The 26,911-nt window shown below is 65.8% G+C and overlaps 10 protein-coding genes across 10 annotated transcripts; 7 read left to right on the plus strand and 3 right to left on the minus strand.

The window, feature by feature from the left end:
- Positions 1–143: 143 nt before the first annotated feature.
- Positions 144–1,481, plus strand: RPP1 (RNA-binding RNA processing protein rpp1; the record flags this gene model as incomplete). The annotated part of the gene is made up of 7 exons (XM_069357534.1): positions 144–348; positions 388–599; positions 650–763; positions 807–899; positions 951–1,144; positions 1,188–1,267; positions 1,306–1,481. The coding sequence occupies 7 exons, from the start codon at positions 144–146 to the stop codon at positions 1,479–1,481; spliced, it is 1,074 nt and encodes a 357-aa protein (XP_069205471.1).
- A 321-nt stretch (positions 1,482–1,802) lies between these two features.
- Positions 1,803–3,749, plus strand: TWF1 (Twinfilin-1; the record flags this gene model as incomplete). The annotated part of the gene is made up of 4 exons (XM_069357535.1): positions 1,803–1,911; positions 2,075–2,349; positions 2,385–2,648; positions 2,694–3,749. The coding sequence occupies 4 exons, from the start codon at positions 1,803–1,805 to the stop codon at positions 3,747–3,749; spliced, it is 1,704 nt and encodes a 567-aa protein (XP_069205472.1).
- Positions 3,750–4,156: 407 nt separating this feature from the next.
- Positions 4,157–4,384, plus strand: Q8F55_009167 (uncharacterized protein; the record flags this gene model as incomplete). Its single annotated transcript, XM_069357536.1, has 1 exon — positions 4,157–4,384. The coding sequence occupies one exon, from the start codon at positions 4,157–4,159 to the stop codon at positions 4,382–4,384; it is 228 nt and encodes a 75-aa protein (XP_069205473.1).
- A 429-nt stretch (positions 4,385–4,813) lies between these two features.
- On the minus strand, positions 4,814–6,084 carry AOX2 (inducible alternative oxidase 2; the record flags this gene model as incomplete). Its single annotated transcript, XM_069357537.1, has 3 exons — positions 4,814–5,312; positions 5,350–5,791; positions 5,829–6,084. 3 exons carry the CDS (start codon positions 6,082–6,084, stop codon positions 4,814–4,816), a joined length of 1,197 nt encoding a protein of 398 aa, XP_069205474.1.
- Positions 6,085–7,151: 1,067 nt separating this feature from the next.
- Positions 7,152–9,941, minus strand: Q8F55_009169 (uncharacterized protein; the record flags this gene model as incomplete). The annotated part of the gene is made up of 11 exons (XM_069357538.1): positions 7,152–7,387; positions 7,437–7,743; positions 7,782–8,020; positions 8,054–8,196; positions 8,231–8,498; positions 8,534–8,663; positions 8,697–8,869; positions 8,907–9,016; positions 9,058–9,424; positions 9,468–9,735; positions 9,795–9,941. 11 exons carry the CDS (start codon positions 9,939–9,941, stop codon positions 7,152–7,154), a joined length of 2,388 nt encoding a protein of 795 aa, XP_069205475.1.
- Positions 9,942–10,323: 382 nt separating this feature from the next.
- On the plus strand, positions 10,324–11,236 carry MPC2 (Mitochondrial pyruvate carrier 2; the record flags this gene model as incomplete). Its single annotated transcript, XM_069357539.1, has 3 exons — positions 10,324–10,406; positions 10,646–10,775; positions 11,048–11,236. The coding sequence occupies 3 exons, from the start codon at positions 10,324–10,326 to the stop codon at positions 11,234–11,236; spliced, it is 402 nt and encodes a 133-aa protein (XP_069205476.1).
- A 1,112-nt stretch (positions 11,237–12,348) lies between these two features.
- On the plus strand, positions 12,349–13,611 carry Q8F55_009171 (uncharacterized protein; the record flags this gene model as incomplete). The annotated part of the gene is made up of 5 exons (XM_069357540.1): positions 12,349–12,418; positions 12,468–12,666; positions 12,713–12,928; positions 12,973–13,111; positions 13,153–13,611. The coding sequence occupies 5 exons, from the start codon at positions 12,349–12,351 to the stop codon at positions 13,609–13,611; spliced, it is 1,083 nt and encodes a 360-aa protein (XP_069205477.1).
- A 1,845-nt stretch (positions 13,612–15,456) lies between these two features.
- On the plus strand, positions 15,457–19,398 carry Q8F55_009172 (uncharacterized protein; the record flags this gene model as incomplete). The annotated part of the gene is made up of 9 exons (XM_069357541.1): positions 15,457–16,179; positions 16,217–16,447; positions 16,492–16,512; positions 16,560–16,571; positions 16,616–16,823; positions 16,859–17,026; positions 17,065–17,207; positions 17,244–17,492; positions 17,533–19,398. 9 exons carry the CDS (start codon positions 15,457–15,459, stop codon positions 19,396–19,398), a joined length of 3,621 nt encoding a protein of 1,206 aa, XP_069205478.1.
- Positions 19,399–19,487: 89 nt separating this feature from the next.
- Positions 19,488–22,506, minus strand: Q8F55_009173 (uncharacterized protein; the record flags this gene model as incomplete). The annotated part of the gene is made up of 3 exons (XM_069357542.1): positions 19,488–20,747; positions 20,964–21,746; positions 21,889–22,506. The coding sequence occupies 3 exons, from the start codon at positions 22,504–22,506 to the stop codon at positions 19,488–19,490; spliced, it is 2,661 nt and encodes an 886-aa protein (XP_069205479.1).
- A 2,913-nt stretch (positions 22,507–25,419) lies between these two features.
- On the plus strand, positions 25,420–26,821 carry HMT1 (Nuclear SAM-dependent mono-and asymmetric methyltransferase; the record flags this gene model as incomplete). Its single annotated transcript, XM_069357543.1, has 7 exons — positions 25,420–25,496; positions 25,563–25,689; positions 25,730–25,859; positions 25,907–25,980; positions 26,024–26,180; positions 26,218–26,680; positions 26,815–26,821. 7 exons carry the CDS (start codon positions 25,420–25,422, stop codon positions 26,819–26,821), a joined length of 1,035 nt encoding a protein of 344 aa, XP_069205480.1.
- Between the last annotated feature and the right edge of the window lie 90 nt (positions 26,822–26,911).

The raw sequence follows: 26,911 nt of genomic DNA on the forward strand, positions 1-26,911 counted from the left end.
CCCTTTTCAGCGGAACAAATACCACGTGGTCTTCACGCGATGACATCCACCAACCACAATTTCAGTCCAAAGAGCTTGACTTCGTGCATCTATCAACTCTTCAGCTCTCCACTCGCACACCACACCCAACTCGACTGCGCGGCATGTACTACGACCTGTTCGTGCCGTTCCCCACTCCGGAGGGTGCTGGCCCGGCCAAGAAGAAGAAGGAGAACAAGGGCAAGAACAAGGCGACGGCGGCCGAGGACCGTTCCAAGACGTCAACACCTGCTCCGGCCGACTGCTGGACTGGGCTGGACGCGGGCGAGCGCGCCAAGGTGGCGCGCGACGTCGCACTCGCAGGTCATGGTGAGTGCAAGAACCCGCGTATGGCGCTGACAGCGCCAGTCGGATACAACGTCGTCGCGTATACCGTCTCGGCGGAGCAGTCGAACGCTGTCACGCCGTGCCCCTTCGGCACGGCAGATGCGCGCGTGCTCCCATACCCCAACCTCGACCCGCGGTTCGCCAAGAGCAGCGATGCTGGACCATCACAGCCCACACTGGTGCAGGTCACGCGCTACCACATGCGCCTCGACGACGGCAAGGTGCACCCTATCGTGAGTTGGAGGGAAGGTGCTGGTGCCGCTGGCGTAGCTGACAGCTGCAGACGGCGGCGAACACCAACGCGCTGCACGACTACGACATCCTCAGCGCGTACGTCGGTTCGGAGAAGGCCTTCCAGGTGGCGTGTGTCGAGCTGTCCAACCCCGGGCCCAACCAGGTGGGTTCCTTGCCGCGACACTTGCAACCCGCTCACAACCCAGCTCTCCATCATCACCATTCCACTGCACGAGCGCCCTTTCAACTTCCGCCTGAACCGCAAGCAGGTCCGCCAGGCGCTGCGCATGGGTGTCGTGGTGAGTGGTGCTTGAACGAGTGCTGCCTCAGTCTACCACTGACACCGCCAGTTTGAGATCCCCTACGCGGCTGGCCTCTACCCCCCGGCATCTGTGCCGCAGGAGTCGGCACGGAGATACCGCCAGAACTTCCTCGCCAACGCGCGCGAGCTCGTGCGCGTGACGGAGGGCAAGGGTATCATCCTGTCCTCCGGACCAGATGGAAGCAGCTCAAGCCTCCGTGGGCCGCTGGACGTGGTGAACCTGTGAGCTGAGGACTTGGCTCTCCTTTATCAGCTGACGCCTCAGTGCAACGATCCTCGGCGTTCCCGCCAACCTTGCCAAGGAGGCCCTGTCGTTGACACCGAAGAAGGTGTTGCTCCGAGCTCGTGGGTTACAAGCAAACGAAGGTTAGCTAACCTGCCAGAGGCTCGCAGGACGCACAAGGCCGTCACCTCGGCCCCACGCCTCGTCCCACCTCCAGGTGGAGCGGCTGCGGCGGACGAAGACGATGCCATGGAGGTTGACGGTGCGAAGACGGGTGCCAAGCGCGCGGCGGCCGACGCTGGAGCCGCGAACAAGAAGAGCAAGCTTAGCGCATAGGGAGGAGACAGGAGTACATATAGCATGCGGATGGGGTGTTTGGGGTTTACTTGTGCATGGTGCATCGGCGTGTGTATGCATTGGATACAGCGCGAGAGTGTGTGCACCGACCAGCCAGGCAGGATTTGGTTCGTGGGCGAGACCGACGTCACTGTGCGCCATGGATGTCCTGAGAGCCCAGCCGGCAAGGTTCATTCAGCCCGCGCCCCCGCAGCCACGTCCACCTCGTCACTCCATCTCTGCCTGCACCCAATTCACTCGACCATCTTGGCATCCGTCCAACTCTCACTCCTCCAACTTCACCCACTGCTCTAGACGCCAATGTCTGCGCCTTCCGGGATCAAGGTCCCGCCTGCGATTTCCGCTGCGTTCGGCGCAGCAAAGTCGAGCGCCGACGATGTCCGCGCGCTCGTCTTCACCATTGAGGGCGGTGAGTCGACGTGATGGGCGGGCGTGGTGCGCGCAGGTGGGAGATGGCGGCGATGGCTTGCACGGCTGTGCAGATGCCTAGCTGCGGTGATCTCCCGCCCGTCGCTGCCGCGCCCCAGCTCGCACCTGGTGTCCTTCCCCCAAGCCCCCCCGCTGACAAGCAGAATCCTTCTCCCACCTCACCACCGTCAAGCCAAAGGGCTCGTACGCCGAGGACATTGAGCTCCTCGCCCCGACGCTCCCGAGCAAGCAGACGCCCGCGTCGTTTGCGTACCGCCTCGACTCCAAGTCGGGCGGCGCGTACGAGTGGATGATGGTGACGTTTGTGCCGGATGACGCGGGCGTGCGCGCCAAGATGCTCCAGGCGAGCTCGCGCGGCGGGCTCATGAAGGCACTGGGCGCTGGCAACTTTAAGCATGACTGGTTTGCTACCTCGATCGTGAGTGTCGTGTTGTCGCCCGTGCTGACGCCCAGGGCGACCTCACCCCAAGGTCGCTCACGTCCCACCTCGACCACATCCTCTCGCCCCCGCCGCTCACTGCGTCCGAGGCGGCGCTCGCCGAGATCAAGGCGGCCGAGGCTGAGGAGGCCAAGTCGCTCGCCCTGGACACGGAGACGCAGGCGGCGCGCCGCAAGGCTGTTGTCGGCCTCGGCGGCCGCATGAAGTGGAACGCAGAGGTGCAGGAGGCGCTGACCAAGGCGGCTGCGAGGTCTGACGACGGCTGGGTTGTGTCCTTGGTGAGCTAGCGGGATCCCGTGCCATTTCCTAGCTAACACATGCAGGACATCTCGCCATCCGACACGTCGGTGCTCCAGCTCCGTGCCTCGGAGGCGTGCAAGCCGTCAGAGCTCGCGTCCAAGCTGCCCGACAAGGCCCCCGCCTACGTCTTCTACTCGTTCCCCACGCCCCCGCCCCCCAAGCCGGCACCAAAGCCGGCCCCTGCTGCCGCTGCCCCATCGGCGCCGCGCAACACATTCCAGGCGACGGCTGGTGGTGTTCGCTACGTGTCGGCCTCAACAGCCCAGGCTGAAAATGCTGCCGAGGGTGAGGAGAAGGAGGAGGGGGCCGAGGGAGAGGAGGGTGCCGCGAAGGAGGAGGCTGAGGATACAGGTGGTGACAGGGAAGAGGCGGCAGAGGAAGGTGTCGCAGCGCTCAAGGTCGAGTCCAAGCCCGCGTCGCCCGAGCCCGTTGCGGCCGCCGAGCCTGAACCGGAGCCCGAGGTCGAGTCCAAGGGCCGCGTCGTCTTCATCTACTGGTGCCCGTCTGGCAGCCCCGTCAAGTTCCGCATGATCTACTCGACATCGGTGCGCGGTGTTCAGCAGGACGCCATCGACAAGGCGGGCGTCGAGATCCACGGCAAGATTGAGACGTCGGACCGGAACGACGTCAACGAGTCGCACCTGCGCGACGCTCTCCCGGCCAAGCCAAAACACGCGTCGTCGCTGCCGAACCCGGGCAAGCCGGCCGTGTTTGGCGCGCCCGCGCCGAGCGGCTTTGGTGTCGCCGCTGCCCCGCCTCCGAGCAGCAACCCGACGCGCAGCTTTGCCACGCCGGCCACGCGGCCAGTGTTTGGTGCGCCGGCGCCTGTTGGTGCGGCGTTCGGCCGCCCGATGCCCATCCGCACGGCGTCGCACACGCCGCCTGCGAGCTCGTCTAGCCCGGTTTCCGGCGGCGGCGCGGGCGCGGGCGCACACGCTTCGGCGCCGACCTCGGCGGTCGAGGAGGATGGCGACAGCAAGGATAGAATCCAGAACGCGTTCAATGCGTTTGGCCCGAGAATCAACTCGCCGGGTGGGGGCGGTGGCTTTGCGCGTCCCCGTCCTGCGGGTCGTAGGTAGGCGGAGCAGGGCTCATGCGGATGGTAGTGGCGTGAACTGTAGAACAGTCGTAGTAGTTATGCATAGTGGTTGTGGCAGGGGCAGGGTTGCCGGGAGTCCACGGGTGGTCATGATGTGGCCGTGTGGCCGTGTGGTCGTGTCTCGGCCCAGGTGCCCAGGCTGGCCCAGCGCAGAGCATGTACCTCAGTCTCCAGCAGTCTCCCGCCTCCCAGGCAGTGTCGCCACAGCCAACGGAGCACGAGCTCGCCGCGCCGCTCTGGCGTGTCGGAGTGGCGCGTCGGAGTGGCAGTAAAGCAGGGGCGCGAAAAAACCACAACGCGCGACCTCCACCGATCCGCCGTTGATCCACCGCCGCGCTTCACAACTGTTTCTCTCCCTCCGTTGTGTCTCCTCCACTCCGCCTCGCCATGACAACCCCACCCCCAAAGAAACCCGCCGCCCCACGCGGCCCCAACCCCCTCCTCCTGCTCGGCATCCTAGCCGCAGCATCCAGCACGTTCCTCATCCTCGCAAACAGGCGCAACGACGACCCCGCGCACAAGCGCCGCGAGTTCCACGGGCCCAAGTTGCCGCCGCTGAATGCGCCGAAGGTGGATATGCCGGTCAAGAAGGGGCCGGTGGAGGGCATGAACTAGGCGCCGGCGGCCGCCGCAGGCGGGCGTGGAGGGGTGGGGGGAGCTCGGGATGAGGGGCGAGCGGACGACATTCTCACTGTGCGTCCCGATGTCGGACTTTGCTCACTCCCAGTGCATTACTGCCTTGCGCTTGGGCAGGGCCGACGTCGCTCCCGGACCCGGCGTCTGACTCGGCAAAGACTGCTCGACTCTCGGCGGAACCGCTCGCCGCGCCGTCGCTCCAGTCGCTCGGCACACGACGCGCGGGTGCCCGGCTGGCACGACTTGGTCTGGCCCACCTCGCCCCACTCCCCACCTCACGCCCCACTGGCACTACACGACACATAATACATGAACATGGCATTATTTTTAATCTAACAATGGGGGCGGAGCCGGGGCGGGGTGGAGCCGCAGCCCGCACCCCCGCACCCTCGCCTGCGGCTCGGGTGCTCACGACTGCTTCTCCTGCTCCTTCGCCGCGCCCAGCAGCTTCTGCTGCGTTTCATTCGCATACTTTGCGCTCTCTTCCCGCGTAAAGCCGGGGATCGACCCGCGGATCTCGGGCGCCGGCTCGCCCAGCGCAAACGGGTTGAAGTCGTGCTTCTGGTCGAGATTCGCCAGCGAGTGGTTGACGAAGCGATGCGTCGCCTCATCCGCCCTCACCGCCTTGATCACGTCGAGCAGCGACGCGTCCTCTGGCATGCGCCAGTAGTCGATGGCGATCTGCGGCGCGGGCTTGTCGTTCCACTCGGGCACCAGCCCGTTCTCAATGTCCTCGATGCAGTGCGTGTACGTGCGCACGGCCTCCTCCTCGAGCGCGGCCACGAAGCGGTGCGCCGTCTTGGGCGTGATGAGGTAGGTCAGGAAGAAGAGGTTGTAGAAGACGCCCTGGCCCGCGAGGACGAGGGCGCGCGTCATCCACGACGGGCGGGCGACCGTCATGAACGTGCTGGCTGTCAGCGGGTGCCACTCGCCGCGCCACTCACAGAAGGTGCATGCGCTCGTTCTCGGCCTCCTCGAGCAGCGTGTGGATCCAGCCGCCGTCACGGCGCAGGAGGCGCAGACTGCGCAGGTGGCGCAGGGTGCCGCCCACCATGCCGGGCACGCCGGCGATCGACTCGAGGAAGATGATGCGCTTGAGCCACGCCTTGTCGCTGAGCAGGTCGCCCGTCTCGCGCAGCTGCTCGATCGTCTTTGTCTTGAGGTGCTCGGGCGTGATGTGCGTGCCCTTGTAGCCTGTGAACTTGTCGAATGCCCAGCGCGTGAGCAGGACGCTGCCGCGGATCGCGCGGTCGGCAATGTTCTCGGGCTTGCGGTACACGACCTTGACGCTGTCGAGGTCGGACTCGGTGTAGATGGGGTTCATGAGCGTCCAGCCTCCGGGCTTGTCGACGTCGATGAGGGCGGAGATGTCGGCCTCGGTCTTGTCTGGGGGTGTGAGCGCGTTGCGGGGGCGTCAACTCACCATTGTAGTGTGCGCCCTCGCTCCTAGGCCCCTCTTGGGAGAGCGCGCGCGTCGTCGTGTCAGCGGCGGCAGCGGCGGCGGTCTTGGGGCTCGGGGTCGGAGCGGGTGCGTTGCGCGCGACCGCGCCCGTGTGCAGGGACGCCGTCATGAGGGGGTACAGCCCGGCGGCAGTGACGCGCCGCGACGTGCTGGCGGCAGCGAGGCGGAGCACGCTCGGCCCGCCGGCGCGGAGTGGCATGGCGATGAGGGAGGACATGGGTGGGGAGGGGGGGCGGTTGTCTGTGGAGTGGAGTGTGATGTAGTGGTGCTATCGGGTGAAGAGCTTGTGTCTCCAGTGACTACCGAGGAACCCGATAATATATGCGCGTTCCGATCAAACCTGCCCGGCGAGGCCAGACTGCCTGCCTGACTCGTGCCCCTCGCCCCGCCGCGCCCGTCGCATCAACTGATATTCCGGGAGCGGAGTGTAGTCATCAGTCATGCACCTGCACCTGCATCTGCACAAGCTGCTGCATCTCACCGCACCAGACCCCGAGGCAAACATCGGACATGGGAAAACCAAACGCAGTTGCCGCCGGAGCACCAGCGCCGCAATGACGTCGAGTCGAGCCTTGATTCGTGGCGCACGCCCGCCCCGCCCCAGATAATCTTGTAATCGCGCGGCTGTGGGTGGCTGGGTCGCGGGTGGTCCCACGCCGCTCTGCGACACCACATCGCTTGCATACATGTATACATGCACCGAGGATGTACATGCAGGTCAGCTGCACCCAAGCATGCAAGCTCTCTGTACCCTCCAGCACCGTGGCGACCTGCAAACGCATCGCCACTCGGTGCCGAGGCTCGGGGCGAATCGCGCCAAGGCAGTCTGTCACCGCCGGGATGATCCGGACCACGCCGCGGCTTGACACCGACGTCCTACTCATTTGGTTTACCATGCCAAATGACTACTACGAGTCGCAAGCTATCAGATACCAAACGCTCGGAGCGTCCCGGGCAGCACTGGCAGGCAGCGCTGACATGTGCTCGTTTCGAACGTGTTTGCTGCGGCGGCGGCTCCATCGCGCCGACGGACGCTTGCGCTGGGCCTCGGCACGCAGCGTTATCAGCGCCCAGGGATGCGCCACTGCCGCACCGCACGGGCTCGCCCCTCGGCAGATGAGCGCGTCAGCTCGGCATGGAGCCGCTGCGCTCGCTCGCTGGTCGCGGCATATCATACATTGCGCGCAACAGCGCCATTAATACAGCCCATGACATTGGACGGGCGCCCTTTTGCCGCACAATGCCAGTCTACGTATCCAGCTCTCACCTGCGCCCCTGCTCACGTCATAACGCGGTAGACCACCGCCCGCCACACATGACACAGTGGACTGCCGCCTCGAGCGCAAGCTGCACAACCGCGTCGCCAGCATCCGCACCCGGACCCGCACCGGCGCCGTTGGCCACTGCCGCTTCTCCCCCGCCGCCCGTCTGGCTCCTGGGGATGAGCGACACGGCGGGACACACCGGGCACAGGCGGTACTCTGGCGTCGTGATGGGGAAGTGAGTCACAGAGCAGCGTTCTGACGCGGGTCAGCACCAAGCCACTCGTCCCATCGCCACTCGACTCACCCCACTCGTGTCCCTTGACGCAGCGCGCGCTGCTGTCCACCACGAACGGGATCTCGCTCTTGCATGCAGGGCACGAGTCTGTGCCATCCGCGCTTGTCGCAGAATTGACGAGACGAGCGCCGAGGTACCCAGATCCGCCACTGAGTGCAATCAGGTGGTGGAGGTACAGGCTGTCCGTGGCCCCGAGCGATGCCGAGGTATACCGCACGGCCCATTCCAGTGTCACCGTCGCCACCGTGCGTCTCAGCGTCGACTCGAGGGCTCGCGCCGTGGCGGTAAACTCCTCATATGCACCGGGGAATGTGCGCTGCGGATTAGACGCAGATCTGACGATGCGGCGCTTACCTGTCCCCAATATGCCAGGATGAGTCGGAGGCGCAGCTGATCGAGTGGTCGGTGGGCCCATAGCGCCTGAATCAGGGCCTGCAGTGGGGATGCTGCCGATGATTCCAGTGATGGGGCCGCGGCGTCAGGGTTGAAATCAGAGATGATGGGGAGCAGCAGCTCGCGGTTCGTCGTGTCATCGCTCGTGAGAGTGCGGAGCACTGGTGACAGGAGTGGCACAAGCGGCGCGACATCATACACTGGTGTCAGCTTTGTCTCACCGCAATTCTCACATCGTGGTGGGTCCGCCAGCACGGCTTGCAACTCGTGGGCGATGGACTCTGGCGTCGTGTGCGTGTGCTTGAGGTCAGCGACGATAAAGTCGTCGATGCGGTGGACCTCGGTCAGGCTGTCGAGGTTGTGCAGTGTCAAGGGTCTGGAGTCAGCTGTAATCCAGCGCCACCACCTACTCTGTCAACCAGGTCGCAATGTCAAACGAGGACCCAAGGGTCACGTATCCGGCGGTCGAAGCCGTCAACTCGAGGTCCGTTGTGAGGTAGAGGTTGCGCAGGGCGGTGTTACGCGACACGTCGAGGAACGCGTCGCGTGCCGCGAGCGATAGCCGGAGCGACTCTTCGACCGGGGCGAGCTTCGGTTCGGTCGTCACGTCGAGAATCACATGGTGCGTCAGAGTGCCGAGGACGAGGAGGACGGTCGATGGAGCGAGGAAGTGGATGCCTGCGGCGTCAGTACGGCCGAGACTCACTACGCACCAGCACAGGCTGCGAGTGGAGTCGAGCCGGCCCAGTTACCGACGGGCTGCAGGCGGAGGCTCTTGACGCCGCCCCACGCCGCCTGCCAGAAGTGCACGGTGCCGGCCTTGGTCCACATGACGAGGTCGTCCTACCGTCAGTGGGGCAGTGTTACAGCACTCACAGTGAGCCACTTGAGACCCGTGATTGCGCGCCGGTCGGCCGCGGCAATCACCGCCGGCTCGCCGAGCTCCAGCCCCCACGCCACATCTGGAGCGCCGACGTGGAGCGCTGTCCGCCTAACCACGAGCGTGCGCACCGAGCCGTCCGTACCTGCCAGTGCTAGCGTCGACACACCTGAGGTCAATAGGTGCCAACATCGTGCGTCACCTACAAGTCGTGTCGTCCACCACTTGCCACTTGCCCCATGTCAGGTCGACGACCCACGGCGAGGCCGGGATGACGGGCACCTCGGCGACCAGCGTCGCGACAGCATTGGCATACCTTCCGCCGTCAGCATCCTCGCCACACCCCCGCCCGCTCACCTCCAGAACGCGATCCCGCCCGCGCGATTCCCCAGCGCCAGCAGGCTCCCGTCCAGCCCGATCATGCTCTGCAGCGGCAGGGCCTCGGACCACTCCAAGCACGTGAAGCGCATGCGGAGCATGCCGCGCGTGGTCGGCTTGCCGTCGGGCACCTCGGGACCGAGGAGGCCCATCATCGTGATGCTCAGGTCGGTCGCCTCGCCAAACGGGCGCAGGTGCGGGTCGCCGGCCGGCTCGTACATCGACACGCTCAGCGAGTTGGTGAGCACGGCGACGACGGCGCTGCCTATCCGGCTGAGGCACGACGGAGACCACGCCGCACCACGGATGTGCCGGTTGTTGTCGGTCAGCACGGCGCTGTACTCGTCTGCGGCGTGGTGAGCAATGTGCAGGTAGTACACCACACCTACCCCCGACATCGGCCCACTCGTACACGTCCTCGCGCTGGCGATTGCTGTCGAACTGCACGCTCGTCATCCACCATCTCACCTCGCCGCCGCCCGGCCGCGGGATCTTCGGCGGGGGCGCGGCGGCGTCGTCCCCGTCGACGTCGATCTCGTCCTTGACGTCGGGCTCGTCGTCGCCGTCCTCGAGCATCGACTTGGGCGCGAACGCGTCGTAGATGCTCGAGTTGAGCGGCACGCTCGGCGCAGGTAACGTCGAGATTAGGTGCGGTGTCTGTGCCCTGTCAGCGCGCCAGCACGCCGGCCAAGCCACCAAACTCCAAGGCCGCTCACCGTGATCGACACGCCGTGCCGTGACACCAGGAGGCACTGCCCGTCCGCGCTCCAGCTGACGTTGCGCCGCGAGAGCGAGGCCACGCGGCCCGGCACGCGGCGCGAAGTTATCAGCACGGGCAGGGGGCGCGTGTTGCTCGAGCTCATGGCGGGAGCGTGGGTGGGTGAGGTTGAACGAGTGTCGCTCGCTGCTCGTCGCCAATGACCGCATACTGGTTTCGACATTGTTGTTGATGTTGCGCGCTTACATAATCCGGGGCCCCTCCACGTGGCAACCATGTGGGCCGTGCCACTTGGGCCAAAACGCCGTACGCCGTAGTGAGTCGTTCTGCGAGCGTGCTTGCCCCAGAGTCTCGCGGTGCGGAGGCGGCAATGAAGTCCAACTGCCGCCTGAAGGAGCGCCGACGCCAACAGCGACAACGACGATAACAACGACGCCGTCAAGCATCACCTAGACCTTGTGCCTACACCCGCGCACGACCGAGCCCCGCCCGACAGCCCCACCACCCCGCCCCACTCAAAAAGCACAATGTCCGGCCCTGCTGCCAACGCCGCCGCTACGCAGACCGCCTCCAAGTGGCAGGCGTTTGTCAACCACCCCGCTGGCCCCAAGTGCGTTGCGTGATGGGGAGGGAGGGGAGTGTGCTGTGCTGACCCGGTCTTCTCTGCTACCCGCTGTGCCTCTGCTCGCCGCGTGACTCATCTCATCTCGACTCGACTCGGCTCGTCTCGTCTCGTCTCCCGGCCATCGCGTCTCATCTCATCTCACCTCACGCGTCATGGCCCCTGCATGACCCGCCCCCTGCACTCTCACCTGCGCTACCTCCAACACCCTGGCCACCCCACCACAGGACCATCTTCTTCTGGGCTCCCCTCGCCAAGTGGGCGCTCGTCGCCGCCGGCATCAAGGACCTCTCGCGCCCGGCCGACAAGCTCTCGGTCAGCCAGAACGTCGCGCTTGCCGCTACGGGCTTCATTTGGGTGAGTTGGTGTGGGCGTGGTGCAGAGGGGGGTTGTGTATGGCGTAGGGCGCATCACAGCAGACGCTGGACAAGGTGCTTGAGTCGGAGGCGTCGGGTTATTGCCTTAGCTGGCTGCCGGTGCTCGCGCCTCGCGCCGGAACTAAGATAGCGGTCGCCTGCTACATTGCAACTGCCGCAGAGTCTGTCACCAGGTAACGCGCGGCAACCCACGGCTCTTCCACCCTTCTCCCCGCCCGACCCGTGCCCCCAGCCCAGCACTAACCCCAGCAGGTCCGCTACTCGCTGGTCATCACGCCAGTCAACTACTCGCTCGCCGCCGTCAACTTCTTTGTCGGCACGACCGGCGTGACCCAGCTGTATCGCATCTGGGACTGGCGCAGGAAGAACCCCGAGGCGTACGCCGCCGAGGAGCGGGCCAAGCAGGCCAAGGAGGCCGCCGCCAAGCTCTCCCCTGCTTAGGTTGTCGGATAGGTTTGTAAGATATGGCGGGCGACCGTCTTTAGGTGATGCATAGATCTGGGCACGGCCGGGGGTGTGGTGAGGGGCAGGGCGGGGTGCGCTGCCACTGCTCACGATGCGACTGCACTCCCTGCCTCACCACCACCCCATGCACGCAAAAAGTAAGCCCTCTCTTCGATCATACGCGCGGGGGGGGGGGGGGGGATCCATCAGCGCCCTACCCACCGCCGACTCTGCAGCGTCGGCGCGGGCCAGGCTCAGGCTAGTGCGAGCAGAGGACCGGGGTATTGCCCCCTTCACTGACATCGCTGGCGTGCGGCGGGGTCGAATCATGGTGCGCAAGCGACGGCGTGCGTACCTTTGCGAGGAGGGGAACCTGCCCACTTGGCTACGGCTTGTGTCTGCTCCCAGGCGGCGGGGGTTGGACGAGACGGCGCGCGGCGATGGGGGAGGTGGCGTGGTGTGTAGATGGCGTGTGTGCTTTGGTGCGAGGTGCGGGGTCGGCTTGTTCTCGACCTAGGTGCTCACTGCAAGCTGCGTGTAATCTGGCGTGCTATGCCTGCGCGCCGCTGGATGTTGGTGGCCGCAGGGATATCCATGATACCCCAACTCGCCACGAGCGGTCCTTCTGCCACACTGGCCCTGCACTGCATAACACCACACTCGGATGGCTATGTCCCGGGTAGATCCTAGGCGCATGTAGGCCTCCAAGTCGAGGTACACCCGATTAGTCGGTCGAGGCGCGCGGCGGAGCTGGGCGCGAGGCTGGCGGCCTGTCGCCCGCTCACTCGGCACGCGTCTCGGCCCCCATGCATCTGGCTCCAGGAGCAGCACCATTGCTCCAGCCTATGCACGATGTACCCTGCTACCCTGCGTACGTCGCCTCCGAAGCGCACTTGGATGACCACCGCGCCGGCGGTCATGCCATGCCAACTCGCGCCTGGTGCCACCCGGACCAATGCCGGACCGATATGGTGCCGATATGCCGGGCCGACTGGGGCGCCGGCAACTGGCGGCCAGGGGGTCATTGGGCCGGCTCGCTCACCTCACGTACACTTAAGGCCAGCTCCATCGCAATCGCGTCTTGCATCTGCATCATTCACACACTCACAATGGCCGGCCCTACCTACGACTTCCAGCTTCCTGCCCACGTCCAGACCGTGCTCCTGACCGGCGCGAACGGTGGGTTAGCTCTGCGATCGCACGTAGCTCGAGCTCACACCTGCCCCAGGCTTCGTCGGCCGCGAGGTCACAAAGCTCCTGCTCGAGCTGTACCCCTCGCTCCGGGTCATCACGACCGATATCGTCGAGCCCCCGCGCTACGTTGATGACGAGAAGCGCCTGCGCGTCGTCCAGGCCGACCTCGGCAAGCCCGACGAGCTCGCCAAGCTGTTCGAGGGCGAGAAGATTGGCGGAGTGTTCGCGCTCCAGTGAGTGGGGTCGGGCGAGACGGCGAGGCGACGCTCACACGCCCAGCGGCATCATGTCGGGCGGCTCCGAGGCCAACTTTGAGCTCGGGTGGGCCGTCAACGTCGACTCGCACGTCGCGCTCCTCAAGGCCGTGAGGAAGCACAACGACGAGATCTTTGGCAAGCCCGACGGCTCCAACCCCCGCATCGTGCACGTCTTCATCTCGTCGCTTGCGGTGTACGGCGGTCCCAAGGCCGGCCCCAAGGACCATGTCATCCCGAGGTGAGTGCGCCGGTGGGGGTGAGGGCGGTGGCTGACCCCGCAAGCGACACCCCCCTCATCGCTGGAACGTCGTACGGCGTCCAGAAGCAGATCGGAGAGCTGTACGCCTACGACTACGGACGCAAGGGATACCTCGACACGCGTTCGCTCCGCTTGCCCACTGTTGCCATCCGCACCGGAGCTGTGAGTGGTGCCGGAGGTTAGTGACACCACTGACACCCCAGCCCTCGACCGCCGCCTCGTCATTCTTCTCGGGCCTCATCCGTGAGCCGCTGCAGGGCCTCGAGGCCATCTGCCCCGTCGCGTCGGGCCCCGACGACCCGATGCTCGACGAGATCCCACACTACCTCAGCCGCGCCAAGACCGTGTTCCGCAACATTGTCTGGGGCATGGCCATGCCCGAGTCCAACTTCAAGTACGGGCACCGCTCGATCAACATCCCCGGCATCACGATCACGCCGCGCCAGATTATCGCCGCGCTCAAGGAGCACGGCGGCGACGAGGCGCTCAAGCTCATCAAGTACGAGAAGGACCCGGCCGTCATCAACATCTGCTTGACGTGGGCCGGCTCGTACGACAACTCGGAGGCGCTCGCCTCGGGCTTCGAGGTCGACGACGCCAAGACGGGCTTTGCCGACGCCGTGGGCGACTTCAAGCAGGCGCTGCAGGAGGAGTCCAAGTAGAAGGCGGCGTGGTGGGCAGCGGGCGCGGTGCCAAGGTAGTCACTCTGCCTTGGGCACGGTTGTAGCATGCACTGTTATGTGGGGACGAATGGCTGAGCGACAGTGGGTTATGACGAGTGGCACGAAACGCACTATGAGGCCAGTGTAATATGAACCGCGAAGCATAATGCGTTTGCGAAACGCACCATGACGCCCGAGCAAGGTCTCTTTCCGGGTACAATGCGTTCACCGCACGTGGCGGTTCTCTCAGTCCTTGCAGTCCTCCAATGCTGCAGCCACTTACACCATAGCGGAATGCGTTCCGGCTGTGGTTTCTCCGACAGCGTGCTCGCGGGCGGTGCGAAGCGCGGCGGCGGGAGCAGCAGCACATACCGCCGCGCTGTGAGCGATCGCTGGCGGCAGCGGCAGCAGCAGACAGATGCTGCGGCTGCGGCTGTAGATCGCGGCGATGATCGCCACAGACGCCGAGGTGCGCAGCCGGCGTCGCGGAGCACCACTGTCCTTGGCACAGGCCGATGGTGCTGGCCGGCCCACAGCCTCCGCACCCCGTTCGGCTCGGCTGATAACGACGGCGTCGTTGCCCACCGCACTCCGCTGCATGTCTGATAGCGGGATGGGTGAGATTGAAGGGCGGGTAAACTGAGATTGAATGCCTGGCGATTGAATCTTTGTCAGGGGGAATGAGACAGGGCATGGCGAGGAATGGGCGAGGACGAGCAGAGTGAGACTGCGCCGCCCAGCTCTCGGTTGTTTTTGTTTTTACACAATCCCTTTGACGCCACAATCCTTTGTCGACGCCACGATAAACGACGACGACGGCGCTGACTCTGGCCTGACGCGCTCAGACTGACAGACACACGCTGACGATGGGCCTGGAGCCTGCTGTGCATACGAGGCGCCGGCGCCTCTTGGCCCCCGCCCTGCCCTGTCAGGCCTTGCCGGCATGCTACGGCCGGCGTCTGACTCCATTCCTCCACCCGAGTGCTTCAATAATGCAACAGTACTAGCGGTTGCCGACGGCGACATCGATGGCAAGCAGGACTTGTTGCTTCGCCTTGCACTCACCCCAGCACTTGTCCATCTTCTCTCGCTCTCTCGCATCTCCGCCCGTCGTTCAACTCGACAGCGCACCGACCCTCGACACCGACAACCGCGTCATACACACCACACTCGCTCCGAAGCCGACACACAGCTGTCGCACCCCTCGCAGCATCGCCTCGAAGAAAATCCCAACGACAGTGGAAGCCCGTCGCTCACGTCGTCCGCGTGCAGCCGCACCGACGAAACAGCGCACGTCTCGTCCCCGTGCGACACGGCACGCGCGCCCGCACCTCCCTCGCCGTATAAGTTGGTTCCTGCCAGTCGCTGTTAGATCAACATGACCGCCGCGTCTTCATCCACAACACCAGTGACCAGCACGCCACGGTCTCCCATGAGGCCACACATTGGCATCATCCAATCCAAGCGCGCAAGACACACAGCCTTGGGGCAACAAGGGACAAGGTCGTCATCGCCAGCGTCGGTGTTGCCCGACTCGACGTCGCCTTCGCCCGCCGGCACAGAACGGACCTTGATAGACAAGCACACGCGCAAGTCATCGGCCACCTTACCAGACCGCGCCTCGCGATCATTGTCACCCGGTACGCGTTGGCTGCAAACGTGCGCGGACAAATTCTGACCGTCTCAGCCATGGCGCGCTTGCCCACCGACACCCGCGAGCGGAGATCCTCCCATCAGCCACCGCCGCCGCCGCCAGCCCAGACGCACGAGCCTCTGTCGCCAAGAGCCGACGGCGACAGAGTGAGACCGAGTGAGACGGCGGCGAGCACCGAGCCCGTCCTACCGATGCCTGCCGTCGCGCCAGGCAACATCCGGTTCCACGGTCGCTCGCTCGCGGCCCACCGCCTTCGACATGTTGCGAGCAGTGTCTCAGACTTCCTCCACAGTTTCGTTACGGCGCCTTTGCCGACCTCGTCTGGGTCGTCCGAGACGGCTGCAGCACCACGCGAGGGGTCACCGTCCCAGGCCTCCACCCCGTCCGACCCCCTTGGGATGTCTGGCTCCGAGGGCGCGTCCGACGAGGCGCCGCGCAGAGGGGCAGCTGGCGGCAGACCCAAGATTCGGCGGGCGTCGACAGGCATGACGCGCAGCTCGAGAGGGTCAAGGACGACGCCCCAGATTGAGACCGATGACCCAAAAGCGGACGCTCCCCCGCCCGGCCCGGTGCACTTTGTCGTCGTTGACAACGACTTTGAGCAGCTCAAGGTCGAAGTCGGCGCCGGCATCGATGCCGATCAGCACTCGTCCCACGAGGCTGACAGTGAGGAACATGAACCGTCACGGCCGACGACAGGGCTGTGGCACAAGAACGACGGCTCGCAGGCCAACACGGGGACGCACCCAAGCCGATCAGTGTCCGAGTCTTCGAGCTTCAAGCGCCAGCAGAGGTCAGCTTGCACGCCCGAGGGGCTGAGCGACTTTGTTAGGCACCGCATGGTGCCGGCTATCACTCATTTTATGAGCCAAAGCTTTCCTGAGGCAGCGAAGGAGCGGTTGTACTTGAGAGAGGTGAGTGGGGTATCGTGACTGAGCTGATGGTGCCCAGGCGTGGTACTCGGAGAAGCAAGGGGCGCTTCTTTGTTCGATGTTCTTCATCATCTCGTGGATCCTGTCCAACACGCTGCAGCTACCACTGGACAAGTTTCAGCTCTGGGCCTATGTCGGATTGGCGGGCGCCTTCACAGTCGCGCTACCTTTCGCAGTGGCATTGGACGGGCCGTTAAGGTTTCCCTGGCTGTACCAGGTCATCGTTTGGGGAGCAGTGTGGCCTTGGGGGGTGAGTTTGAGTCTTTCTTGGCTGGCAGAGGCTGACGGTCGTAGATCCTGATTTCTGTCGAGATGGTGAGTGGGACACTGGACTACGAGTTGAACCATGCTGACAACCCCAGCACAACTGTGGTGTACGTCGAACGCGCCTGGTTTGCGCAACTGCTGACGAGTACAGTACTTCCAGGGCGTGCCAGGTTGTGGACAGAAGCTGTTTCTCTACTACATGGGAATCCTCATGGGCTTCCCAAGTATCGCCATCATGGCCATGAGGCAGAACCGCCTCTTCCACCTCTTGGGCGTGGTCAGCTACTTCATCGCGGCTGGCTGCCTTCTTTTCAACCAGCCTAGTGTGCCTCGCTTGTTCTACCGCAACCCAGCGATGTGTAAGTGGCTTGGGAGGGCAGTGCTGACCCAGCAGTCGGCCTCTACCACGCCTTCCTCGTTGGCACCTCGTATGTCCGCGAGCGGAACGATCGCCAGTTGTTTCAGCTCCGTCAGCAGCTCAAGATGCAGTACCGCGCCGTCCAGGCTGCTCAAGTCATGGAGCGTAAGGCTGAAGAGTCGAAGAAGCGCTTCGTGTCGTACAGTGGGTGACATGCCACTGGCCTGTACTCACCCGTGCAGTCTTCCACGAAGTACGAGTGCCACTCAACACTGCGCTGCTTGCTGTGCAGAACCTCGAAGGGGAAGGAGTCTTCAGACAGCTTGGCGAGGGGCAGTCCGACATGGTCCATGGTCTCATGGGCAGTCTTGCCATGATGGAGAAGGTGGGTAAAGCCTCTAGGTTCGCGCTGACCCACCAGGTGCTCAACGATGTGCTGTCATTCAACCGCATGGAATCCGGCCGCTTCGTTCAGGCCCGCAAGCCCTTCGATTTCCACAAGTCGATCCAGCTCGTAGCGCTGAGCCACCAGGTCCAGGCCGAGCTCAACAATGTCGAGTTCAAGGTCGAGCTTGATCCCAGGATTGACATGTGCGGTGGCCTGTTCATTGGCGACGAGATGCGCCTGAGGCAGATTACCTCCAACCTGGTTTCAAACGCTCTCAAGTTTGTGAGTGGGCGGGAAGAGAGTGTCAGCGCTGACTGGGCAGACTCACTCGGGCTCTGTTCGCGTCGTTACCAAGCTCAAGTTCCCTACCTTCACCCTGCCGGCACTCCCTCGACGAAGAACCGACTCGAGCACTGTCGTCCCAAGCGGAGAGAACTCAAAGGTAACGAGCCCGCTTGGTGCCGCATTCGACGAAGAGCATGTTGCCAAGGACGATCCCGAGCGCGGCAGCTTGTCGATGGAGTCGAGACGACAGTCTCTCATCCGCAGAGCTAGCGAGCCAGCCTCTCGATCGAGATCACCATACGCCAAGCAGTCACCCCGACTGAGGAGCACTGCATCCCACGCCATTCCGCCCGAGCTCCAGCGCAACTTCTCTTACGGGACCTATCCCTTGGACGGCGTGTCGGTGCCCAAGGTCGTCGTCCGCGTCGAGGTTCACGACACTGGTGTCGGTCTCCGTCCGGAGGATGTCTCGGATAACCGCCTGTTCTCGCCCTACGTCCAGACTGAGATCGGCCGCCGCCAGGGCGGCAAGGGCTCCGGCCTGGGATTAGCCTTAGTGCGCCAGATTGTCAAGCTGAGCGGTGGCCGGCTGGGTGTCGACTCGCAGACGGGTGTGGGGAGCGTGTTCTGGTTCGAGCTACCCTACGCCGTGCTGGTGAACCCGCCTGCAGCCGCCGACGCTGGTGGCGCACCTGGAGACGGCGGGTCAAAGGGCGACGATTTGTTGAAGGGCTCGGGCTCGCCTGAGGCTCAGTTCCCGCACGGCTCGACCTCGGCCCCGGCATCAGCGTCGCCATCAGCCCAAGCCTCACCAACGACGAGTCGCATGTCGAGTAAGCCAGGGATGGGGCGAGTCCCTGCCTCGGCGTGGACCGAGGCGCGACGCCCGTCGACCGCGTCCGAGGAAGCGGCCTACCTGCGCGCCATCCGCAAGCGTGGTTCGGAATCGAGCGCCACGGAGGACTCGTCCAACCCGTCGTCGTCCTCTACAACGAATGATTCGGCTCATGGGCCGAGCCCACTGAGGCGATCGGGCCCCGAAGTCCCGCCCAGCTCGACACCGAGGCGCAGCCTGTCGGCCGGAGCCGTGCCGCTCTCTTCCTCGTCGCCAGCGCCCTCGCCGCCCCTCGACACACCCGGGGTGCCAGCCATGACGATGGCTCCAGAGTCGACGACAGTGTCGTTCAGACCTGTCGACTGGAACTACCTGCCATCGTCACCGTCGCCGCTGCATTCGAGCTCTGGACACATGGCCGACAACGCGTCGCGACTGCAGCACTTCCACCTGCCGCCCGTGTCTACGATCCACGAGACGCCCGAGGGCCAGCCTCGCCCGAGCCCCGACATGCCGCTCGACACGCAGCAATTGTCGTCGCCGCCAGCGTCGGCCCTGCTACCCGACGGCCAGGTGCCGCTGTCTGCGCTCGTGGTCGACGACGACGTGCTTACTCGCAAGCTGATGTCGCGCATGCTGCGCCGCCTCGGGCACGAGGTCACGACGGCGGACAACGGCCTGATGGCGCTCGAGATGATCAAGGCGAGCTTTGAGCCCGACGCAACGACGCGCTACGACATTGTCTTCCTCGACAACCAGATGCCCAAGATGACGGGCGTCGAGGTGGCGGCCGAGGTGCGCCGCCTCGGGCTGCCGCTGTTCATTGTCGGGTGCACGGGCAACGCGCTGCGGGAGGACCAGGACGAGTACCTCGCTGCCGGGGCGGACGACCTGCTGCCGAAGCCTGTGCACCAGGCGAACATTCTCGAGATGATCGAGGCGGCGCGGGCGCGGATGCGCGAGCGGGCCGAGGACGCGCGGCGCAGTGCGTCGCCGCCGGCGACATCGTCGACCCCGCCGGCCCCGACCCCGCCGACCTCGACCCCGCCGCCGCCACCAGACATTTGATTCTTTGGACACTCACACACACACAAGTTCATGTACAGTACCATTATACATTGTTGCGCACGCCATATTCACTATGCATAGGGTTGGGGTCAGGCCCAGGACGACCTGTAGCCGTAGGGGTCGGCGTAGGGGTCGCCCCAGTCGTCGCGGTGAGCGGTGCGGCCGCGCCAGTCGCTGCGGCGGACGTATGCGGGCGGGGGCGGGGGCTGCGGCTGGGGCGGGGGTGGGGGGGGCGGGGGCGGCGCAGGCGGGTTGAGTGCGCGCGAGAGGGGCCGGCGGGGCTGCGCCTGCGAGCCGGAGGAGGACCTGCGGACGAGGTACGGGCGGGGGGCGACACTGGCCGAGGGATACTCGTCGTCGTCGTCGGACGCGCTGTCGTCGCCGTCGTCGTGGGGCGCGGCAGCGCGCCGGACCCGGGCCGAGCGGCGGACCGGGGCCGGCGGGGGCGGGTTGGGCGGCACAGTGGGATGCGGCGTGAGCGGGCGGCGGGCGAGCGCGTACGTGCGGGGCGCTGGCGGGGCGGGGGGTGCGGGCGCGGCAGGCGGCTCGTCGTCCCAAGCGCTGGCCGGCAGCCAGCCGGCGCTCGGCACGCGGCGGTGAGCCCAGGGCGCCGCAGGTTGGTGGTACGCGCTCGGCGCAAACGCCTCGGGCATGGGCAGGTGCCGCCAGTCTGCGGCCGGGGCGCGCTGACCCCCGCCGCTCCAGGCCGGGCCGGCGGCGTACGTCCCCCACGGGAGGGGCTGCTGCGCGTCGATGTGGGTCGCGGCTGGGTGGGGCGGGTAGGGCTCGGGCGAGCGGCGGGGCGGGGGCTGGCTCGCGGGCCGGGGTTTCGGGCTGGGGGCGGGGGGTGTGGGAGGGGGAGGCGGAGGTGGGGGAGGGGCAGGCGGCAGTGTGGGCGGCGTGGGTGGCGGGGTCGTGTCAGCGCGCACCGGCGGACTGGGGGACGTCGCTGGCGGCGGCGGGGGCAGAGCCCGCGTCGGCTTTGGCGGCGGCGGCCGGAGGCCCCCGCTCGTTATCGCGGGCACGACGCCCTCCCCCGGCGTCTGGGGCGTCGCGGGGATGAGGTGGACGGGCGGCAGCGGCGGCCGGGGGAGCTCGACGCTGAGGCGCGGGCGGGGCGACGCGGGGGAGTGGGCGCTCAGCTCGTCGGGGGACGCGGTGCGGCGCGGCCCGGGCTCGGGCTCGGAGGCGGCGACGCTCGCGGGCAGCTGCGGCGGCGGGGGCGGCGCGGGCGCCGCGGGGGCGGTGGGGGCGCGCGCGAGCCGCCGCAGCTCGGCGCGCGCTGGGCGGACGTACACGGCGCTGCGGACCTCGTCGTCGCTTATGTCGCTGAGGATGCTTGGCGCGGGCTCGGGGGCGGGTGTGGGGGCGGGGGCGGGTGTGGGTGTGGGCATTGGTGTTGGTGTTGGGGTCGGCGTCGGCGTGGGCATCGGCGTCGGCGTCGGGGTCAGTGTCGCGGCCGGGGTTGGCATCGGCATCGTCGTCGGCGTCGCCCCCGCCGCCGCCCCCCGCACCCGCGGCACCGGAAACGCGACCCTCGCCACCCGGCTGCTCGCCACACGCACCGCGTCGGGGTTGTGCACGCGCCACGCGCGCGTCGCCGTCGCGCCGGCGCTCGGCCTCCTCGGCGAGCGGTAGGGCCTGGGCGTGGGGAAGCTGAGCGCCGGCGCCTCCTCGGCCGGCGGTGGCTCCTCACCACCCCCCTCGTCGGGGTACAGCCTGAGCACGGCGTCGTACCCCGGCGCCCTGCCGCTGGCGAGCACGAGGGCGTGGTAGCGCTTGAGCCAACGCAGCGCGGCGTTCATCTGTTCTCTCGGCACGGGGCGGCGCCGTCCCTTCTCGCCCCTCGCGGCGGCCCACGCGGCCATGAGCGCGTCCCTGTCCCTCGCCAGCGCGGCCTCAGTCGCGCGGAAGGCACACGCGCCGTCCTCGCCCGCGGCTTTCAGGCGGCGGACCCACGCCGCGTGCTCGTCGTCGTCGGTCCCGTCGCTCTCTTCTGCGCCTGCCGCGTCCTCGTACCACTCGAAACACTGGTCACACCGGCCAACCTCGGCGTGGAAGAGCACCGTCGTCTGCCACTCGGGGAAGCCGCGCACGCGCCCGGTGCCCCGCATCGGCGCGTAGTGCAGCTCGTCGTCGTCGGCCTCGCCCTCGCGCAGCGCCTCGAGCGCCAGCCGCAGCCGGTGCGCCTTGCCGTGTGCGCCTGGGGCCGCGGCGACCCAGCGCCAGGTGGCCGGGAGGAGCGTGTGCAGGTGCGCGTGCCGCGCAGCGGCGGGGTTGGGTGCTGCCGGGTCGGGGATGGACGGGAACTGCGACGTCCAGGAGCTGCGGCGGCGCGCGTCGAAGCGCTGCGGGAGCGTCAGCGATAAGGCCAGCGAGCCACCCCCGACCCACGTTGAATGCGCTCGGCGGGCTGCCCCCCGGCGCGACGGGCTGGCGCGCGAGAATGACCGGATGCTGGCGTCAGCCCTCACCCCACCCGCAACCCACAGGATCCCGTTTCACCGCCACCGCCGTGTCGGCCGGGTCGCTCTCGAGCCCGACGCCGAGGGCAATGCTGCGGAGGGGCACGCCGTCGCCGGGCAGGCTGAAGCGGCGCGGCGTGTCCCCGACGAACGGCGTCGCCGCGATGCTGTCGGTGCGGTCGGGTGCCAGGCGGTCTTGTGCCAGGCGCGGCCGCGTGCTCTCCCCCTCCCCCTCCCCCGGCCCGTCGCCCAGCGCCAGCAAGTGGCCGAGGTGGTCGAAGCTGCCCTTCCTCGCGACTGGCCTGGCCCCCGCTTCGGCCGCCTCGTCCGATCCGACCGCCGCCGCTGCGCCAGCGGCGTGGAGCAGCGCCGCGACGCCCTTGTCCTTGTCGCGCTCTCTGTCGCGCCGGAACAGGCCGTCGAAGAACGAGCCGGTGCCGCTCGTGCGGCTGCGGAACGAGGACGGCGGGAGCGACGTGCGCGAGCCGTTGCGGCTCCGCGCGAAGGAGAAGCGGTGGCCCTCGTCGTCGTGCGAGCCGTCGCTTGCCTCGCGCCGCCGCAGCCCGTCGAACAGCCCGCCCGAGCCCGCGTCGCGCGACGCGCTCGAGCTGCGCCGCCGCGAGCGCAGCGCCGAGAAGACCATGGTGTGTGGGTGGAGAGCACATGCTGATCCGTGGTCGGTTGGCGGGCTGCCCGAGCACAGAAGCTGATTGCTTCGTGCTCGCCCCGGCTGTGCGTGCACCGTGGTCGGTCGTGCACGGGGCTGGTGGTGAGCGTGCTCGATCGTGAACGGGTTCAGTGGCCCAAGTGCCACAGTCAGTTGGGTGCAGCAGCTCTTGCAGGTTAGTCAAGTCTCCCCGCCGCCTCCCACTCGCGCGCTGCGCGCGCTCGTGCTCACGCCGTCTTTCTGAGAATGGCATCGCCTACGACTACAGCCTACGGCACTACGCGGCCACCGAATTCCACACCGTCGACCGAACTGTATCGCGCCGCTGGACACGGGCTGAAGAGAACCGGAAAACGGGTGCTTGAAACCGACGACGCGACGCGTTTACACGTAGAGTCTGCGGCAGAGTCAGAACGACATCCTGCCTCACCTCGTCGAGGCCTGCAGACTACAGGATCCTCTGTTAGGCGGTCGTGTCGGTCGACGCCGAGCTCGCAGTGACGAGATCTCGGCTGGTGTGCCGGTCGCTCGGGCCGTGCAGAAACACAACCCCGAGATCGCACCGGCGTTGCAGACACAACACCCGGCGATACTGTTGGTCGCCGCCGAGCTGCGCAGACAACACAACCTCGGCGTCGCACCGGGACACGCAGGAACGAGAGCCCGGTGAGCGATCGGCACGCGAGCGGTGCGGGTAACACCACCTCGGCGTGGGCGGGACTCGGCAGCACGGGCGACGCAGCACAACGACACCCCGCGCCGGTCGGGAGATGCTTGCACGGCACCGAGCTGCGCAGAAACGCAACCTCGGTGGGCGTTCGGCGCCGAGAGTCACGCAGCAAACGTGTCTCGGTGGGCGGGTCGGCACCGAGGCGCACGCAGGAGACGTGGCTCGGCGGTCGAATCGGCACCGAGAAGCGCAGAAAACGCTACCTCGGTGGGCGGTGGGGGGAGGGGGGAACGTCGCAGCGAGCTCGCAGAAACGAGATCTCGCCGGTCGGTCGCTCGGGGTGCGCGGTAACGCAATCCCCAAGACCGCACCGAGCCACACGGGTAATGTGACCTCGGCGATGCCGGAGGGCGGGGCGTCCGTCGGTCGACGGCGGCGACTGGCCAAGCCGGAAGGGCCGGAGAGTTGTCGCGTCGGGTCGGGTGTGTCGAGCGGTCGGGCCTAGGTGAGTGGCAGCCGGCCGGAGGGTGACAGGACGAGGGGGGATTGATTCGTGGACGATTCGATCGTAACGAAGGTGGACTGGCGACGGCTGCGAGCCGGCAGCAAAGCGCTGCGCTCGAGCGGTACGACCAGGGGCCCAGAAATACTATGGCGCAGCCAACAGAAGGAAGGAGCGGACGAGTCTCGGGTGGGGGGCCAAGATACAAACAAACAAGCCGAGGCAAGAGGCATTATTCACAGAAGTAAAGCCAAAGCACAAGGACAAGTGTATCGGCGAGAGCTGGTGTCGGCGTCAGCACTGAGCCGCCACCTCCTCCTCTGCCACTTACATCGTGAGGGCCGTATACAACTGAAGGGAAGCAGAAGCATTATAGCGCGTTGCCGAGACTGGCGTAGCAGAGGTGGGCGACGGTGGACGTGGGGGGTGGCGTCGAGGTACAAGCCTATCCTATCCCGCAAGTGAGTTGTCGTGTGGTACGTACTTGCTGCCCGTCGCTGGGCGGGTGGGTGCGAGTGGCGAGGGTCTACATGGTCGTGGACTAGAGTCGCAGACTAGGTGTCGTCGTGTATGGTCATGGCTACAGCGTGTATAGTCGTATGCTATGGCAACATTGTCAAGGAGGGAGAGGTCGTGTGAGGTGGTCGTGTGTTGAAGGGGGGAAGGGCGGACAGAAGAATGTGGGGAGACGAGTGGGTGGGGTCTGGCCGGGTATTTAACTGTTGTGGGGCCGCGGGGGTCATGTGGCCACCCGACTGGCTCGGAGCGCGGGGCGGGGGGAGACGCCAGCAATTGGCAGTCGGGTCAAGTGACCACTGTCCCATTCATCGTCATGGTTAGCTTTGTGGGTTTAGAACGGTGGGAAATGCTATTGGGTGCGTCGTATTGTCTGGGCGTGCGTAGAGTGGCTCGGGTAGCCGGCGTGGGGCAGTGGGGTGGGCCGGTGGGCCCAACATCGGTCATTCCAGCCAGACATCTGTAATAGTTTGGCGATAGTTGGTGGGGGGTGTCTATTAACGTCGTAGCGCCGCGCGTAACGACGTTACAGAGTGCGCAGCCTAGGAGAGCTCACCCCTCTTCCATGGCTTTCGGAAGACGAGTGGCCGCTGACCACGGGGGGGCCGTTTAACTCGCGGTGGGGAGGTGGCGGGTGGCGGCGTGGCGCACGGGCATGAAAGCACGCTCTGACTGACGCTGGCGATAGATCTAGCTGTTTGGGAGGCCTAAGGTGCTGTAACGGGGGGCATGGGCGGCGCAGGGATGCTTGCATCGCCAGGACGATGGGTCGACGAGGAGGAGGGCAATGGGGAGTCGGTGGCGGGGCAGTGGCCAACCTCCCCCCCTCCCTCGTCACCAACCCTCTCGACTGCGATCGTCTCCCCGACTCGCCGTTCCCCTCCTACCCGTCGCTCAGTCCCACTGCCAGCCTGATAAGATTGTCTCACCAGAGACACGTCCCAAGACACACGACCACAACAGCAACACATCCCCGATGCCATGACGTCACACGCCCTCCCCACGGACATGCATCTCCGCTATCAGTCGCTTCTCCCCCTGATAACCCAACTCCACGTCATTAAAAGTGGCAGTTAATCTTCTCGTCGGCCTCGTCCCCCCCCCGTCCGGTCGCTTGCCAAAAGTTGACGCCAGCAATATTTACGACCCAGACCCATCCTCGACCGGCTCCATACCACGCCAGTCACCCATCCCATCCACAATGTCTGCCCCTGCCGCCCCCGCCCCTGCCGCCAACGGCGACCAGGTCGCCGCCGAGAAGATGACGAGCCGCGACTAGTGCGTTTACTGCTCCTTTCTCTTGCTCTGGCAGCTGCCAGCCGCTGCCGCCGCTAACACTCGCAGCTACGCCGACTCGTACGCCCACTTCGGCATCCACGAGGAGATGCTCAAGGACCAGGTGCGCACGCTGAGCTACCGCAACTCGATTGTGCAGAACAAGCACCTGTTCAAGGACAAGGTCGTCCTCGATGTAAGTGAGCAGGGGGGAGGCGGCAGCTGACCCACGCCAGGTCGGATGCGGTACCGGTATCCTCTCCATGTTCGCGGCGTCGGCCGGCGCCAAGCAGGTCATCGGCATTGACATGTCCAACATCCTCGACCAGGCGCAGAAGATCATCGAGGCCAACGGCTTCAAGGACAGTGAGTGGGCGCTGGGGTGGAGGCTGGGACGCGCTGACCCACCGCAGAGATCACCCTCATCAAGGGCAAGCTCGAGGACGTCGAGCTCCCCGTCAAGCAGGTCGACATTATCATCTCCGAGGTGGGTGAACCTGGCCCCTCGGAACACCCACTGACAATCCCAGTGGATGGGCTACTTCCTCCTCTACGAGTCCATGCTCGACACCGTGCTCCTCGCCCGTGACAAGTACCTTGCCCCCGGCGGCCTCCTCTTCCCCGACACTGCGACCATCTACCTCGCCGCCATCGAGGACCAGGACTACAAGGAGGAGAAGATCAACTGTGGGTGGAGCTGCCTGTGGCGTGTCTAACATGGCAGTCTGGGACGACGTCTACGGCTTTGACTACTCGTGCATCAAGGACATTGCGCTGCGCGAGCCCCTGGTCGACTGTGTCGACCTCAAGGCCGTCGCGACCCAGCCCTGCGCCATCCGCCACATCGACATCCGCACCGTCAAGAAGGAGGACCTGACGTTCAAGGTGCCGTACGAGCTCAAGGCGACTCGCAACGACTACATCCACGCCTTCCTCGGCTGGTTCGACATCTCCTTCTCTGCATGCCACAAGCCCATCAACTTCTCGACGGGCCCGCACGCAAAATACACGCACTGGAAGCAGACCGTGTTCTACACGCCCGACACGCTCACCGTGTCCGAGGGCGACACGATCAAGGGCACGCTCTCATGCGCGCCCAACAACCGCAACAACCGCGACTTGGACATTGTCATCGAGTACGAGGTCGAGGGCGCCGAGCCAACCAAGGGCACGATGGAGTACAAGATGTGAGTGGGGGGTGTGCGGTGCCAACGCGAGAGAATTACTGATGTCTGACCAGGTCGTAATCGCTACCCCGCATCCATACCCTACCTCCCATCCCCATCCTCTACATCAACTGTTTCCGCCTTGGCCCCCACAGGTACTAGACGGGATGTGTTCGACTATTTAGATAGTGCATTGTACGATACCCTCATGCAAGCGCGCCGCGGGCGCGGGGCGCGAATCGCTAGACTGAT

This window comes from Vanrija albida (assembly GCF_041260175.1).
Source record: "Vanrija albida strain AlHP1 chromosome Unknown contig_7, whole genome shotgun sequence".
NCBI classification, from domain to species: domain Eukaryota; kingdom Fungi; phylum Basidiomycota; class Tremellomycetes; order Trichosporonales; family Trichosporonaceae; genus Vanrija; species Vanrija albida.